Source organism: Oryctolagus cuniculus, chromosome 2 (genome assembly GCF_051225735.1).
Source record: "Oryctolagus cuniculus isolate XC-2025 breed Fujian yellow rabbit chromosome 2, ASM5122573v1, whole genome shotgun sequence".
Taxonomy (NCBI): domain Eukaryota; kingdom Metazoa; phylum Chordata; class Mammalia; order Lagomorpha; family Leporidae; genus Oryctolagus; species Oryctolagus cuniculus.
The window spans coordinates 121,013,558-121,029,992 of NC_142868.1; the positions used below are offsets into that span (position 1 = coordinate 121,013,558).

A 16,435-nucleotide genomic window follows, 5' to 3' on the forward strand; every position below is an offset into this window, starting at 1 on the left:
AGTGATGGAATGCAAGTGGGAGAGGATGCCTGGACGATTCTATTCACAGCTCTGTGTAGAATCCTAAGATGCCCAAGTTGCAGGCAATCTTCATTTTGCTAATGAGGATGCTGACCTAAGACAGGCAGCTTCCCCCAAGACCTCACAGCACTTTGGAGACAGAGCAAGATTAGAGCTGAAGTGCCAAGGATGCTTCACCACATCCCTCTGACCTCACCCAGCTGCATTCCGGCTGCCTCCCGTGTCTATGATGGACGAGAAATGAGACGCATCAAAGCCCGTGCTTTTTCAGACTTTACTAATGTCCTAAATAGCTCTTTGTGAGCAACTCCTGGGCCTACGTGGAGTGATGGAGTGTGGGTTTCTAGTGTTTGGTCCTGGTGGGGAAGTAAGTAGTTGTGTTCCTTTTACAGGCCAGCTTGCTGTAGAGACTGACATATCCTAACTCAACAGTGACCCAGTGGCCAAGTGGGTTGGAATCTTGAGTTCGTTCCTTTTCATCATGGTTGAGCCAATTCTGGCAAGGCCTTCAGTGTCTTGGAATATTTAAATAGTGTTAGAGTTTTCAAAATCAAATTAACTTAAAGTCACCTTAATATGGAAAAATGCATTTATGTTCATCCCATTTTACCTTACTTGGAATTGGGGCTTAGAGGGCAAATGGTGATCAACACAGAATAAGTATTGTGGAAGGAGTTTTAGCCTTGACTCTTCCTCCAACCAGCTTCCTTGGACAAGTCTCTTACCACCCTGGACCCCAGACCTCTCCCATCTCCAACACTATAATTCCATAGTTCAACTAACTGAGTCACCAGGAGGCAATTTATTTATTTCTTGAAGAGGTTAGGAACAGAGCTCAGAGCCCTAGAAGGCTTCTAGGAGATGTTCTCCTCTTGATTTTCACTCTACAGATATGGAACTTGAGCCCAGAAGATAATGTGAATCATCCAGTCATGTGCATTGCACACCAACACAGCCTCGGCTGCACCAACCACTTCTACCATTGCAATGTCAAAGCCAAAACGTCCATGTGGCATTTTGTTCTCAATAGTTGGTCAAAGACCAGTTCAAGGGCTTTCAAGCCTAATCTGAGGAAAATATCCCTCTGGGGCCATTTAGTTGTTATTTAAAAAAAAAAAGTCAAAAGTGAAGAGCATTGTTTCATATAACCCTTGGACATCTAAACATCTTCTAATGAGAAATATCTATTCAGATCATGTGCCTGCTTTTAAGTTGGGATTTGTTGTTGGTGGTGTGTTTTGTTGCTCCTTATGTCTTCTGGGCAATAGTTTGCAAATGTTTTCTCCCACTCTGTTGATTGTTTCCTTCATTGTGCAGAAGCTTCTCCGTTTGATATAATCACGTTTACCTGGTTTCGTTTTTGTAGTCTGTGCTTTTGAGGTCTTATCTGTAAAATCTTTGCCCATACCAATGTCCTGGAATGTTTCTCCTGTATTTTCTTCTAGTAGTTTCCTGGCTTGGGGTTTTAAGTCTTTGATCCAGTTTGAGTTGTCTTTTTTTATATGATGAGAAATGGGGGTCTAGTCTCATTCTTCTGCATATGGGTATCCAGCTTCCCAGCATCACTTACTGAATAGACTTTCCTTTTGGTGTCTTTGTCAAAGATCAGTTGGCTGTAGCTATGTGGATTTATTTCTGGTTCTCCATTCTGTTTCATTTATCAGTGTGTCAGTTTTATGCCAGTACCACACTGTTTTGGTTACTATCTCCCTGTAGCATTATTTGAGGTCAGGTGCTGTAATCCCTCCAGCTTTGTTCCTTGTGCTGAAGATTGCTGTGGCTATTCAGGGTCAGTTGTGGTTCCCTATGAATTTTAGGATTGTTTTTTCTATTTCTTTTAGGAAAACCATTGGTATCTTGACAGAGATTACATTGAATCTGTAAATCACTTTAAGCAGTATGGACATTTTAACAAGAAAAGTCTAAAGTAAATTTTCATCTAAGCAACTAACTCATAGTTAGCCAGAAGCAGTTAACAGAACACCATGAATAAATATTTATCAAAATATCACAGTTATGGGTGCTATTCTTAGAGCCCAGTCTGGGTGAGAAGTTGGGAATTATAATCAAGCATACCATCCTTTAGTAGGTCAGCAACACCAACAGACCTCATTTTACAGTAAGTAGGTTTAGGGGAAAATACAGGTTTTTGCTAAGATAATGTAGACTAGATGGTTCATGCTTAAAGACTGGAGGGGCAGGAGAAGTGAGGAATGAAGGAGAGGCAAGAAGGAAGCAAAATAAAGCAAAAACAAGGCAAGTGGTGGGTGAGTGCGGAGCAAAGTGTTAATTGAAATGCAGTAAAATGTATAGCATTCAGTGAAGGCTAGACACTGGGCTGCAAAAGGACTTCACAGACTAATACAGCCATGGAGTCTTGGGAAGGAGTGGCCCCAGCAAACCAGGCAAGTGAGGGAGATGGGTCAGAGGAGCAGGGATGCTTGAAAGAACTGACCCACCTCATCTGGGTGTGAAACATGGATTTCACTGCCTCATGACTGAAAGACAAAACAGATACCCAAATGGAAATCAGTACCATTGGCCGATCCGGTATGGCTAGCAGGATACACAGCATTCTGGGTTACACAATCCAAGCTTTGGCCATTACAACAACCTTTATTCCAGCCCTTCCAGCTGAGCTCACATGACAAGATGCATTTCAGTGGAGGAACGTGCCCTGAATTTGGAATGAGAAGTTCTGGGTTCAAAGACACTCAGCCCTCAAGAAGTTAATTCCTTTCTTTGGACCTGCTTATTCTCACTTGTAACCTGGTGATGAGTGAGACCTGCACTTGAAAGTGTAGTGCTATGAAATGCATGGCATGGTGTTATTTTATTTTCCTACTAACAAGCATCCAAGATGAATAAACATTGCCTCTTTGGATGCCTATCTTGGGGAGAGCTTGAACTGCATGTGATGACTGGTGAGGTCACACAAGCAGCATGTAAAAAATGTTGGGAATAGAACTGGGGCGCTAACACCATATCCAGGCTTCTTTCCACTATAGTAGGCAGCTAGGCAGTGACTGAAAAGATACCATCTCTTGCACAAAAGCCATGAAGTTTGGGTAAAATAGCTGCTCGAAATTAGTAGATGCAAGGAAGCCAAAGCAAACATCAGACATGACCTGAAGAAAGCATTCCCAGGTTCCTTGACTGTTACACACAGTGACAAGATGAGCCCAGAGTCACCACTGCCTAGGGAAGGCCTTCTAGAAAATCTGGCTCCATCTGTAGCTGAGCTTATACTCTCTGACAGCCAGGCTGACCTAGATGACAGCCAAGGTAGCCTGTACAACAGCCCCTCAAGGGAAGATTTCATGAGGTCTAGGCCAGGGACCCCAAGAGGCTTAGAAAAGGAAACACAATGCTGAGAAAAGATTAGCATCTGCATCCAAAATAAGCTTCCCCATCCTGAGTGACTTTCTCAGTTGATTAAGAGTCTGGTGTCAGAAATGGGAAAGCAAAGGGAAAGTAGGGCCTTTGCTGTATCGGGGCTTAGACTTGGTTCTCAACCAAGACCTGAAACCCTTGTCTTCTGCTTCTAGGAAGTTTCCAGAGGAAATCTGTCCATTCTTGACGGATCTGAGTCAGCTGGCACCTGTCATGGGAGCTCACCTCTAAGGGCACAAGGAGCTCATATCACTCAGGTCTCCTTCCTTCCCTCAGACATCCCTGGTCAGAGCGCAGGACAACTGGGGGCTCATCCCATTGCCGACTTCTCTCCATTTGTGCCCCACCCCCAGAACCCCTCTTCGCCCTTATGTCCCTGAGCTGTGCCTTCCTGGGCGCAGCTGACCTCTGAAGGCTGCATCACTCAGGATCCTCTGCTCTCTGGCCTCTGGCTGGGGTTTCGCCAAAGGAAGGAGATCAAAGGGTGAGAGGAGAAAGAGATGGGGGTACTGAGCCCATGGTGCAGGCAATGGCAGGTTTCTCTACAGGCACGACCACAGTAGAGCTGTTAGGGAGCTCCCTGCCACAGCTCAGCTCTCACAGCACTATGGCCTCCTCGTGACCCGCCAGGTCTAGAGGTGGTAATGGTTTCATATGTTACCAGACCCTGGGCACTGCCCCGTTCCCTGTTAGTTTCCTAAACCCACGTTTCTATAACCTGTCCCTTCATTAAATTCTCTTCAAGTGAGCTCTTTGGGTGTGCCTTCCGACTCCTGATGGGACCTTGACTGATCTATGCTCCTGCCAACCCACTTTCGATCTGTATTGCTTTGCGATGAACTCTGGGTACATAATCCCAGACTTCAAGTTATTCAATAGTGTTAGAAGTCAGAGACGTGTCTAACCCATCAATGCAGCCTCAAGAAACATGCAAAGACTCAGAGATGACCCATGTGGAATCCTCTGATGTCCTCCTTATCATCTTGCTCCCACCCACGACTATTCTAGAATGAGATTCCTACCTGCTACACCTTTGAAACCCACGCTAGTCAGATTCAACAGGTGCACTCTGGCTTATGTCAAGTGTGGAGAACATACCATAAGGTCTCCCCATCCCCATCACACAGTGCCAGTTGAAGATACTCACTTGCCATTGTTAAATATGACGGTGCAGTTGGGCCAGCAGTCATGGTTCACCAGGGCCAGGTTGGGGAAGATGCCCACACCTACAGCCTGCAGGCCTCTCTGATCACTAAGAGTGAAACCATTGCAGTTGATCTGCCCAGAAGAAAGATTAAAAAGTCAGTTAACAGTTGCAGATTAGGGACAGAACATCAACCTTATAAGAGGAGTGGAAAATCATAGAAGTCCCAGTCTCACCCTGGAGATGCTTAGAGAGTCTGGAAACAAAATAGCCTCTTGCTTTGGTAGATAGTGCCAAATGTGCAAAAATGCAGCAGCACCTTGAAAGCTGTGGGTTACCATATACTAAAAAAGCCAAAGATGATGGAAATGCTGGGTCCCTTTCTCTGTGTTTGGGCCTCACATGCGTCTTCCTCAGCATTTGCCTTGGTTCTTCTCTCTCTGCCCTGATTTGCATGTATGTGCATGTGTGAGAGTGTGTCTCTGTGTGTCTCTCCCCACTCTCAACTCCTCTAGCTGCTCATGAAATATAAATTGGGGCCAGCACTGTGGCATAGCGGGCAAAGCCTCTGCTTGCAGAGCCGGCATCCCATGTGGGCACCAGTTTGTGTCCTGGCTGCCCCACTTCCAATCCAGCTCTCTGCTATGGCCTGGGAAAGCAGTAGAAGATGGCCCAAGTGCTTGGGCCCCTGCACCCGCCTGGGAGACCTGGAAGAAGCTTTAGGCTCCTGGCTTTGGATCGGAGCACCTCTGGCCGTTGCAGCCAATTGGGGATTGAACTAGTGGATGGAAGACCTCCCTCTCTCTCTGCCTCTCCTTCTCTCTCTGTGTAACTCATACTTTCAAATAAATAAGTCTTTTTTAAAAAAAAAAAGAAATATAAATTGACATTTCTATTGGATTATTTTGTGGTTCTCCACAATTTTTAAATATGATGAGTACAATATTTAACATTTACTTGGCAAATTGAATTAGTTATTACTGATATAGCATTCAGGTGATTTTCTTTTCCTTAGAAATAAGTTGTATTGGGGTCGGCATTGTGGTATAGCAGGTAAAGCTACTGGCTGCGATGCCAGCGTCCCATATGGGTGCTGGTTCAAGTTCCAGCTACTCCACTTCCAATCCAACTCCCTGATAATGGCCTGGGAAAGCAGCCTAGGATGCCCCAAGTGCTTGGGCCCTAGTACTCACTGGGGAGACCAGGAAGAAGCTCCTGTCTCCTGGCTGGGTTTTGGCCTGGCCCAGCACTGGCTATTGCAGTCACCTGGGGCATGAACCAACAAATGAAAGAACTCTCTCTTTCTCTGTAATTCTGACTTTCAAAATAAATAAATAAATCTTTATTTTTAAAAAGTTGTATTTATAGAAATATATTCCAAGTATCTTCTCTCATGGTACAAAAAATGCAAAAAAATGAAGACAGCCAAGGCAGACATTTACCATAGCAGTCAAGACAACACTTGGGACAGTGGCATCCCATATTGGAGTGTCTGGGTTAGAGTCCCGGCCTCACTCTCAGTTCCAACTTCCTGCTGATACACATTCTAAGAGGCAGCAGTAACAACTCAAGAAGTTGGGTCCCTGACACCCATGTGGGAGACCTGGATTAAGTTTCCAGCTCATGGCTTCACCTTGACCCAGCCCTGGCTGTTACAGGTGTTTGCAGAATGAACCAGCAAATGGAAGATGTTTCTCTCTCTTCCTTTCAAATTAAAAACTGAATATAATATAGAATGCATTAATAATTGCACTCGATATTCTGCTTTCTATATGAATACACACTATGAGCATTTACACACTCATATGACTACACTATAAACAGGGAAGAGTATCATCACTTCCTCCACTATTCTTATGGGCTATTTAGCAAGTACCTGACATTACGCTGTGAATATTGCTAGGAGGCTGTGTTACTTTGGGCAAATTCCTTTCTTTTCTTCACCCTGGCTTTCCCAACTGCAGGTTGAATAAGTTGGACTAGATGAGTTTTCAGGATCCTTTTCAGCTCCAGGCTTCGGTGATTCTGTACTCTGTGGCTCTAGTCACCCCCACCCCTGGCCCCACTCTCCTTGGGGATGCCCAGGATGGGTCTGACACATCAATTTTTCCCCAAGCCTATAGAGCACAGCAATTAGGAGTAGAATCTCTGGCACCAGACACGCTGTTCCTAGACCTTCTTTGAGTACCGACTAATCACATGGCCTTCAGAGGCCATGTACCAGCAGGGCTAGCTTTCTGCATTATAAAACAAGAATGTTTAAAAGCCCGGGCCTCACCTTATATTGTAGTAACTGCATTAAATAATACAAGGAAAGCTATGATAGCTAATTTTGTATGTCAGCTTGGCTGGACCATGGTGCCTGGATATTTGGTCTAACATTATTATGTCTATTTCTATGAAAGTGGATATTTTAAAAGATAAGATTAACATTTAAATTGGTGAACTCTGAGTAAAGCAAAGTGCTCTCCATAAAGTGAGTGGGCCTCATCCACTCAACTGAAGGCCTTAAGAAATTAAAGACTGTCCTCCCATGAACAAGAAGCAATTCTGCCACCAGGTTACCTTTGCACTCAACCTGCCGTTAACTCTTCCCCAGGTCTCCAGCCTGACCTACTTTGCAGATTTTGGATTTAGCCAGCTTCCACAATTGTGTGAGCCAATTGTTTAAATCTCTTCTCCTCTCCCCTACCTCTTTCTTACTTCCTTTTTTTTAAAAAAATTTTTTTAGATTACTTGAATGACAGAGTTACAGAGAGAAGGAGAGATAGAGAGAACAGTCTTCCATCTGCTGGTTCACTCCCCAAATGGCCACAATGGCTGGAGCTGGGTGGATCTAAAGCCATAAAGCCAGGAGCCAGGAGCTTCTTCTGGGTCTCCCATGCAGATGCAGGGGCCAAGGACTTGGGCCATCTTCCACTGCTTTCCCAGGCCATCGCAGAGAGCCAGATTGGAAGAGGAGTAGCCAGGACTCAAACTGGTGCCCAAGTGGGATGTCAGCACCACAGGTGGAGGCTTAACCTACTACATCACAGCATTGGCCCGACCTCTTTCTTCCTTTCTGTCCATGGTGAAGACTGTGCAGATGGTGATTACAGTCATGCTGTTGTTATAACAATAACCTCCCTCGTCAACCTGATCATCATCATCACACAAAGGGACTGCCAGATAGAAGACCTAGAACTAAGGCCTGGGCCTTCTGATCCACCAGTTCTCCTGAACTCTCAGGGTCTCTGCTGGACGTGTTGACCCCACCACTGAACACTGATCTCTTTCTCCCTGCTTCACCAACCACCATGCTCCAAGATTGCCCTGTATCCTGCCCAGCAGACCTGGACAAAGTAAGGGTCTTCTTTCCAAAGTGATTGGGAGACAGGAAGGGATGGTAATCAGATCGTGTTTCCAATGTGGACAGCAGAAAATTTGTAAAGTGCAGATTGACAAGAAGATAAATTCCCATTCATGTCTACCATTCAGAGACAATAAATGAAGCTCATAAGGGGGATGCCAATATCATAAAGGTCCAGGGTGACCTCACAGTAAATCAGCCCAGAGAGAGCATGAGATGAGAAGTGTTCATTAGAAACTTCTGTGCCCCTCCAGTCCTTCTCTTGGCCTCCAGTCCCAACTGGTCTGGAAGCTTCTGGAAACTCATTAGGCAGACCAGCTGACTCTAAGACCCCTCATTTATAAGGAATAATACTCTAGAATCTCTGAATATTTAAATTGGGTTATTCAGAAACCTGTTCCCAGGCTCAGAAAAGGAAGGGGCAAAGTTAGTGTTTGTGCTACAAAAGTCTATATAAATAGAGGACAGAGTTCACCAGACTCCCTGGCTGCTGAGCAAGGAACACTTTTCCTTTTATCTATCTATCTATCTATCTATCTATCTATCTATCTATCTATCTATCTATTTTCTTGAGCGACAGAGAGGGCCTATCAACTGAATCACTCCCCAAATGCCCGGAACATCTGGAGCAGGCTCGGAACAAAGCTGGGAGCTGAGAATGCAGTCCAGGTCTCCCACACCACTTGGTGTGGAACCCCATCATTTGAGCCATCACCTACGTCACCTCCCAGGCTCTGCAGGAGGAGGAAGCTGCAACCCAGTAGAACTAGGACTCAAACCCTGGCACTCTGCTATGGAATGTAAGGGTCCTGATCAGCATCTTAACCAGCAGGCCAAAGAGGAGAGCTTTACAGGAAGAGCAGACACTGTCCAGGGCAGATGGGGTTTCGTCCTCAGAGCTTTTCACCTCCGGGAAGCCCCACCCTTCCAAAGGAAGAGGGAAGGAAAGAAGAGAAAGGCCAAGAGGGTGAGAGGGGACGGGGGGGAGCCTACCACTCCAAAGATGTGCGAGATGTACTGCATGCTGAAATGCTGGCTCTGCGGCGGCCAGTACTGCAAGAACGTGTCCACGTCCGCCCGCAGCTCCTTCTGCTCCTCCTCCCCGAAGTGATCCACGTGGTTCTGCAAGTCGTCCACGGAGACCAGGCAGCCTTCCGTGAGCCCCGTGCCCTCTCTCTCCACCCGCCACATGATGCGCGCCGCCAGCCTGGGGAGGAGGCAGTGTTAGGAAGGCCGCCACTGCATTCATCCACTCATCCATTCATCCATTCGTTCATTCAACGTTTTCTGTGTGCCTAATGCATGCCAGGTACAATGGTGGGCCTAAGATTCAGTTTTGAGCTAAACAGATGGACTTTGTTCTATCATGAAGCTGTTTACAGCGAGGGAGATTTACACAAGCACAGTCATTTTAAGTACAGTTAAATGCTCTGTGGAAAATAAAATCAGGTGACATGATAGACAGTGACTGGGACAGGTAAAGCCAAGGTCATCAAGGGAGGGTCACCAAGAAGGTCCATTTGAGCTGGAACTGGCATGGACAGAAGAGCCAGCTGTGTGGGATTGGGGAAACAGCACTGAGTTCAAAGCCCCTGAGGAAGGCATGAGGCTGACGTGATGGAGAAACAGGAAGAAGACAGAGGTGGCTGGAGCACCTGGAGCAAGGAGTGGAGAGCAAATCCAGGTGGAGACAGCAGGAGCTGGGTCACATGGGGTCTGGGGACATGGAGAGGTACGGCAGCTGAGTGCCTCCTGACAGTAGGCTTACTGGAGTGAGCGGTGGATAAGGAGTCAAGTGGCCTGGGTTTCACTGTTCCCAGTTCTTACTGTGTGACCCTGGGTAAGTCACTTGAACTCCTGAATCTATCTGGTGGCCATGTTCTCTGCCATACTTCCAAAGATGCTCAGAGGACAAAGTGAGGGAACGGATGGCCACGTCATGGGTAAGCTTATTTGTGTTCTTAAGGACTGGGTAGGGAAAACGTGGAGGAACAGCATAAGCAAAGTCCCAGTGGCAGCCAACAGTGAGGACTATGCAGGAAGCAAGGAAGGGCCTAGCTCGGCTGGAGCAGAGAGCTCTGCAGGAGGCAGAGTGAGACAGGAAGGGGCCCCACAGAACACAGGGCTTTCGCTGTGATCCTGAGGAGGGTACTTCTCCCTGACTGCCTCCTGGTTAACTCTTATGCAGCCCACCCCCCAAATGGAGCCTGTGACTCAGGTGGATTTTCACATCTCCCTGCCACTCGGTCTGGACTGCATGCTGTCCAGGTAACTAAGAGGGGCTGGAGGCCTCAGGAGGGACTCCCTTGACAAAAACACAGGACTCTTTCTCTTCCTATTTGGGTCATGGGGTTACTCCTGGAGAGATGCCTTGCAGGGGTCCTCAGGTGTGTGGGAACTGAGGTGTCCCCACATGGAGTCTAGGACGGCAATGGGGTGTGGGGAAGAGCTGCCGCCCCCAGAGACTGGGGAAATGATCATGAAGCGCAGAGACCAGAAGGCATGGGGTGACCAATTTCAACTCAGTTTCAGAAGCTATCAACTGGGACTAAGCACATGGAGAACCTGAGCTCCTACCAGTAGGGTGACATTTCCTTTGGGTCCTGAAGAATGTGTAGGATTGTAGTAGATGGATCTAAGCAGGACGGCTGCTAGTTCAGCCTGCAGTTTTCTAAAAATTCCCACAACAAGAGAATCCCATTTTGGTCTTTAACTACACAAGCTACTGGCAGAATGAAAATGCCCCAAGTCACCATCCCCATTGCCTCTACTCGCCACTGTTGGCTCCCTAGGCACCTCCCCACAGCTCAGGCAGCCCCTGCCCTGGCAGAGCCTCCAGGACTTGGGAGCTCTTAAGCTAGGGCTGCCCAGGTACTGTCCCTGAGACTTCTGGCCACGACCACCAGCTGCAAATACAAATGCTTGCTGAGTGTCTTGGGTGCAGAAGGCAGCCTGTAGCACCACCGGGAGTAGTGGAGGCTGCAGTGACTAAGAAAACTGTATTTTTAAAAAATTGTTGGAGTCAGTGTTTTGGCATAGCAGGTAGTCACCAACTGTGACTCTGGCATCCCATATGGGCTCCAATTCACGTTCTGGCTGCTCTGCTTCCAATCCAGCTCCCTGCCAATGGCCTTGAAAAGCAGTGGGGGATAGCCCAAGTGCTTGGACTCCTGTACCCACTGTGGGAGACCAGAATGAAACTCCTGGCTTTGGAGTGGCACAGCCCTGGCTATTGCAGCCATTTTGGGGACTGAACCAGCAGGTGGAAGATTCTTTCACTTTCTCTCTCTCTCTCTTTGTTTTTTTTTTTTTTTCCCTCTCTTTCTGTAATTCTGACTTTCAAATAAATAAATATACCTTTTTTAAAAAAATTGCCTGATCTATTTGAAAGTCAGAGAGAGAGAGAGGCAGACAGAGATTTCCCATCCACTGGTCACACCCCAAGATGCCCACAACAGCCAGAACTGGGCCAGGCCAAAGCCAGGAGCAGAAATAATCTGGGTCTTCCACTTGGGTGGCAGGAACCCAAGTACTTGAGCCATTACCTGCTGCCTCTCAGGGCAATATGAGCAGGAAGTAGAACTAGGAATGGAACCAGGACACAAACCCAGGCATCCCTATATGGGATGCTGGTATCCCAAACAGCAACGTGGCCTCTGGCCAAATCTTGCCCCAGAAAACTGTATTTTTCAAAAAAGAACAGAGGCTCTAGCCTTTTTGGTTACATTTTTACTGTTTTTTAAAATTTTTTACAGGAGAAGCCAAAACTCCAAATTTTTTAAATGTGCAATTTCCCAATATTTAAACATTGGCAGAATAATTTTTTAAAAAGTGAACCTTGGATCATTTGTACAGTTCATAGCAAATCACAAAAATGGTATAAAATGTGTGGTAAACAAAAGGAAAACCATTAATAACTAAAAAATAATGATAAAAAGTAAACACTGGTGAGCCATAGAGAAGGCACCTGTGGGCTGGCTGTGCCCAGGGACTGCAGTCTGGACACGCTGCTGTGGACACCTAATTCCCCTTCTAGACCTGAAGGCAGTGAACAGGAGTCCCATATCTGGTCTCTGAGGCCCAGCCTGGCGTCCTGAGGCCTGGGGATGCGGTCACTGCTGGGGATGCGGTCACATTTGGGGATCCCAGGCATGACCCCAGAGCCCGGCTCTGACCTGATGTTCTCATTGGGCACCTTCCCATATCTCTTGATGGCCGAACACTCGTTCTTGTGGTTCAACCAAGCGTCCTTCTGGCAGGTTCGGTCACAGTAGTGGGCAAACTTGCACTGCCCGCAGCGGTGGAGCTTCTCCTGCCTCTTGAAGCAGGTGTGGCACACAAAGTTGACGAGGCTGGAAGTGGAGGGAGAGGACATGTGACTGGGGGCACAGCGGAAAAGGCTCCCCACCAGCCCCTGGAAGACCTGGGTCCCAGGACTGCTCCAACAGCCAGTCTTTGACTTTCTAAGCTTCAGATCTCCACTTCTCAAAATGAGAGGCATGGGTTTCCTAAGGTCCCTTCTAGCTATAACTAGTCCTCTGGCAGATATTTTTAAGTCATCTCAAGATGGGAGACACTATTGCCCTCTGCTAGTAAGCCCTTCAATTCAATTCAGCAAGAGTAAATTCATGATCTGAGTGTGTTAGGCGCTGGGAATACTAGTTGCCAGAGAAACCACTGACTTGCAGTCACCATGTGATGTGATGAGCACTGATAAGGGTGTGCAGGTATTCCCAAAACCCTGGACCTTTCTCCAGACAATGGAGGGCTTCTAGGCTGAGAGGATGGTTGAAATTCCTTGCCCAAACCGACGGGTCATCGGTACTATGTGGTGGGAGGGGCATTCTGTGTGACAGGTCCTTCTCATTGTTGAAATATAATCATGTCTTCCCAAAAGAATAACAAAGCAGAACCATCTACAATATGCTGGAACCAGAAACATGAGAATATTGCACACACACACACCCCAATATATGTCACTGTTCTGTGGGCTTTCAACCGTAAGAATTACAAGGTCACTGGTGCCATTTGATGCATTCTCTCAGTTCAGAAGTGGGGGAAAGTCAGGAAGAACCACATGTGTACACCCGATGGATGTAGGCAGATGAGATGTGCTTCCAGCCTCCTAAAATCCTCCCTAGAGACTGTGTGTCCCCCCACATTAAACTTGTCATGCAAACAGAAGAAACGAGTTTCCGATGAATGTGGGTACACCTGGTGTGACGCACAGCATTTCTGAGCCTCAGGTGCACATTCTCACAATGCAGGGAAGAGAAAGTCCGGCCACTGGCACACAGAGATGAAGCTCTGTGATGCGCAGGTGAGCACTGAGCTCCCTGGGAGGAGCCATTCAGATTGGAATCAGCAGCCGAAACTTTATGGAGTCCAACAGGTTTCAGCCTCTGGCAGGATCTGCCTACAGCTGTGCCCCCATTTGCTGAAAGGAGCATTGCTAGTAATTTATTAATAATTATAAAGTATTCAAGGATGTGAAAGGTCAGTGCCTATTTATAAGTTAGAGAGGATTCAAGGTAATCCCCATGATAATTCTTCCCTACTCTTACACTTGCATTCCCTTCAGCTTTCCTAGTGAGAGAAGAGTAGAATTACACAGCGTGCTTGGAATTGCACAGAATCCACAGCTTGTCGTGACTATGCCACAGAGGGCGTGCTCGGCTTGAGAAGGTCATTTGTCTTAAGTGCCCAGGAGGATAGAATGCATGGATCTCACATGGGACCCTGACTGTTTAGTGGGGTTTCCAGCTATGAGTTTCATGTATCTGTTCCCAGCCAGGACTGCATTTTCTGGTAGGAACCTGAAGTTCATTAGGAGGGATTAGATTGCTGAGCGACCCAAGGAACTGGATCCCGAGAAGGCTCCCAATCTTGTCTCCACTCAAAGGTGAGACCACCGGTGACAACATTACAATCATGGTGCCATGAACAGAATATAATATCTAGATGCGACATTTAAACTTCCTGGATCTCAGTAGTGTGCTTCTATTATTTCTTTAAAGAAAAATTCACACAAACTTAAGGTCAAATTACAAATATAGTCAATAGGTCCTCCCAAGTTTTCTCAAAAGTGCTGCGAAAATGGCACAGTTCCCCTCTGGCCATGCAGCATTACATTTTCTAAATAGCTTGAAGCAGATGTAATTGATACAATAGTCTGCATATACCATATTTAAAATGGACACTTTGATAGATTCTGACATGTGCATCTAACCACAAAACCATCATCACAGTCTAGAAATATTTCACAATCAAGATATATGTGGGTGAAGACACCTGTCACTCCCTCAAGTTAACTTTCGAAATGGATTGCTTTAACTTGAAGTGGGGTCTTCACTTCTGTCTACCTGATTGCTTTCAGTGTAACATGCCAAACTGTCAAGATTGTTTTGAACTTTTACTCTGTCATCTTTGACATTGGTATGTTAAGCACCAAGTCAACTAAAGCTCTGAGAACATGTCTTAGGTTGGGGCTACGATTTGGGTGTTGTTTGTCCCCCCAAAGCTTCCTGTGTTGCCAGTCTGGTCCCCAGGGTGCTGGTGGGTGGAATCGTTAAGAGTTGGGGCCTAGTCAACTGGGCTGTGCCCTCAGAAGAGATGAAGGTATTTCTAGTGAGACCCTGGTGAGTTCTCACGAGAGTTGCCCTGCCCAGTCTCTCTCTCTGGCTTTAAGATGTGAGCAAGGGGCCAGTGCTGTGGCACAGCAGGTTAAAGCCCTGGCCTGTAGCACCGGCATCCTATATGGGTGCCAGTTCTAGTCCTGGCTGCTCCTCTTCCAATCCAGCTCTCAGCTATAGCCTGGAATAGCAGTGGAAGATGGCCCAAGTCCTTGGGTCCCTGGATCCATGTGGGAGATCCAGAAAAAGCTCCTGGCTCCTGGCTTTGGATCAGTGCAGCTCCGGCCATTGCAGCCAACTGGGGAGTGAACCAGTGGATGGAAGACTCTCTCTGTCTCTACCTCTCTCAGTAACTCTGTCTTGCAAATAAATAAAAATAAATCTTTAGGGGCTGGCACCGTGGCTCACTTGGCTAATCCTCCTCCTGTGGTGTCGGCATCCCATATAGGTGCCGGTTCTAGTCCCGGTTGCTCCTCTTCCAGTCCAGCTCTCTGCTGTGGCCCAGGAGGGCAGTGGAGGATGGACCAAGTGCTTGGGCCCCTGCACCTGCATGGGAGACCAAGAAGAAGCACCTGGCTCCTGGCTTCGGATTGGCGCAGCACTGGCCATAGTGGCCATTTTGGGGGGTGAACCAACGGAAGGAAGACCTTTTCTCTCTGTCTCTCTCTCTCACTGTCTATAACTCTACCTGTCAAAAAAAAAAAAAAACTAAAAAAAAAAAAGATGTAAGCAGTTCCTCCTGTGTGTTCTCCCACCATCTGCCATGGGACCCTCACCAGAGCCTGACCATGTTGTTTAGACGTTCAACCTCTAAAACTGTGAGCTAAATCAATCTTGCTTCTTTATAAATTTAGCCTATGTCAGATCTGTCATCATCACAAGGAAAAGCTGACTTACACAGGTGGGAAAGAGGGAGGAAAAGCAGACGCTCAACTCTGAGGTATCAGGACCCAGACCAGAAAAGAAAGGACATGGTCTGGAGAGAGAATAGTTAGAAGCCAGCTCCACTGGGCTGGCCATCGCCTGTAACTTCTCACTGAGGGCTCCATGCCTGTTTGTTTCAGGAGCACCCATGAGAAAGCAACACTGGGAATGCTCTAATATTTTACACCTAACTTGATATCTTTAGGACATACTCACAAATATCCTCATATTTTTATTCCTATACAAATATTCATATTTCATGAATACAGTGAAATTTGTGCCTGAGCAACAAAGATATTGCACTTCACAGTTCTCACTGTGTTTCACTGTATTAAATTTTAAACATAAATAAAGACAGACTTCAGGTGATCACCTAAAATAATAGAGTTCTGTTTCATCATCTTTATAATCACTGATTATTTATAACCTGCTTAAGATGCAGATATGTAGTATTACAGAGATTGGAGACATGGACTACAACCAACATAAGCTCAAACAATTCTGAGCCTTAAGAATTTACTCTCAAAACAAACACATATAGTTGAGTCTGTGTGTGTTGGAAGCTGACTACAAAACTGAGAGTCCACTGAGTTAACTTCTATGGGGAATACAATGTTTATTAAAGATAAGAACTTTTTTTTTAATTTGAAAGGGAAAGAAATAGACAAACAGATAGAGCCACCTGCAACAGCTAGAGCTAGGCCTAGGGCCAGAGCCAGGAGCTGGGAACTCAATCCAGGTCTCTCATGTGGGTGGCAGGGACCCAACCACTTGAGCCATCACCTGCTGCACTGGGTCTTCACTGGTGGGAAGTTGGAATGGGGAGCCAGAGCTGAGAATAGAACCCAAGTACAAGGATGTGAGTCTCTTAACCAACATCTCAACCATTAGGTCAAATTCTTGCCTCCTAGATGAGTTAGTTTTTCTTTAAAGACTAATTTGTTTAATTGAAAGGTAGAGTGTTAAAGAGAG

The 16,435-nt window shown here is 46.5% G+C and overlaps 1 protein-coding gene across 2 annotated transcripts in view; it reads right to left on the reverse strand.

Annotated features, from left to right (window-relative positions):
* SMYD1 (SET and MYND domain containing 1) overlaps nucleotides 1-16,435 on the reverse strand; it is a 44,199-nt gene that overhangs the window by 13,759 nt on the left and 14,005 nt on the right. The window contains exons 2-5 of one of the 2 annotated variants that reach the window (XM_002709640.6): nucleotides 12,083-12,259; nucleotides 8,901-9,114; nucleotides 4,562-4,692; nucleotides 2,481-2,519 (exon numbers count right to left, since the gene is read on the reverse strand). In XM_002709640.6, the coding sequence (XP_002709686.1) occupies nucleotides 2,481-2,519; nucleotides 4,562-4,692; nucleotides 8,901-9,114; nucleotides 12,083-12,259 (561 nt within the window). The remainder of the gene's footprint in view (nucleotides 1-2,480; nucleotides 2,520-4,561; nucleotides 4,693-8,900; nucleotides 9,115-12,082; nucleotides 12,260-16,435) is intronic. The other variant, XM_002709639.6, reaches the window with a different exon arrangement.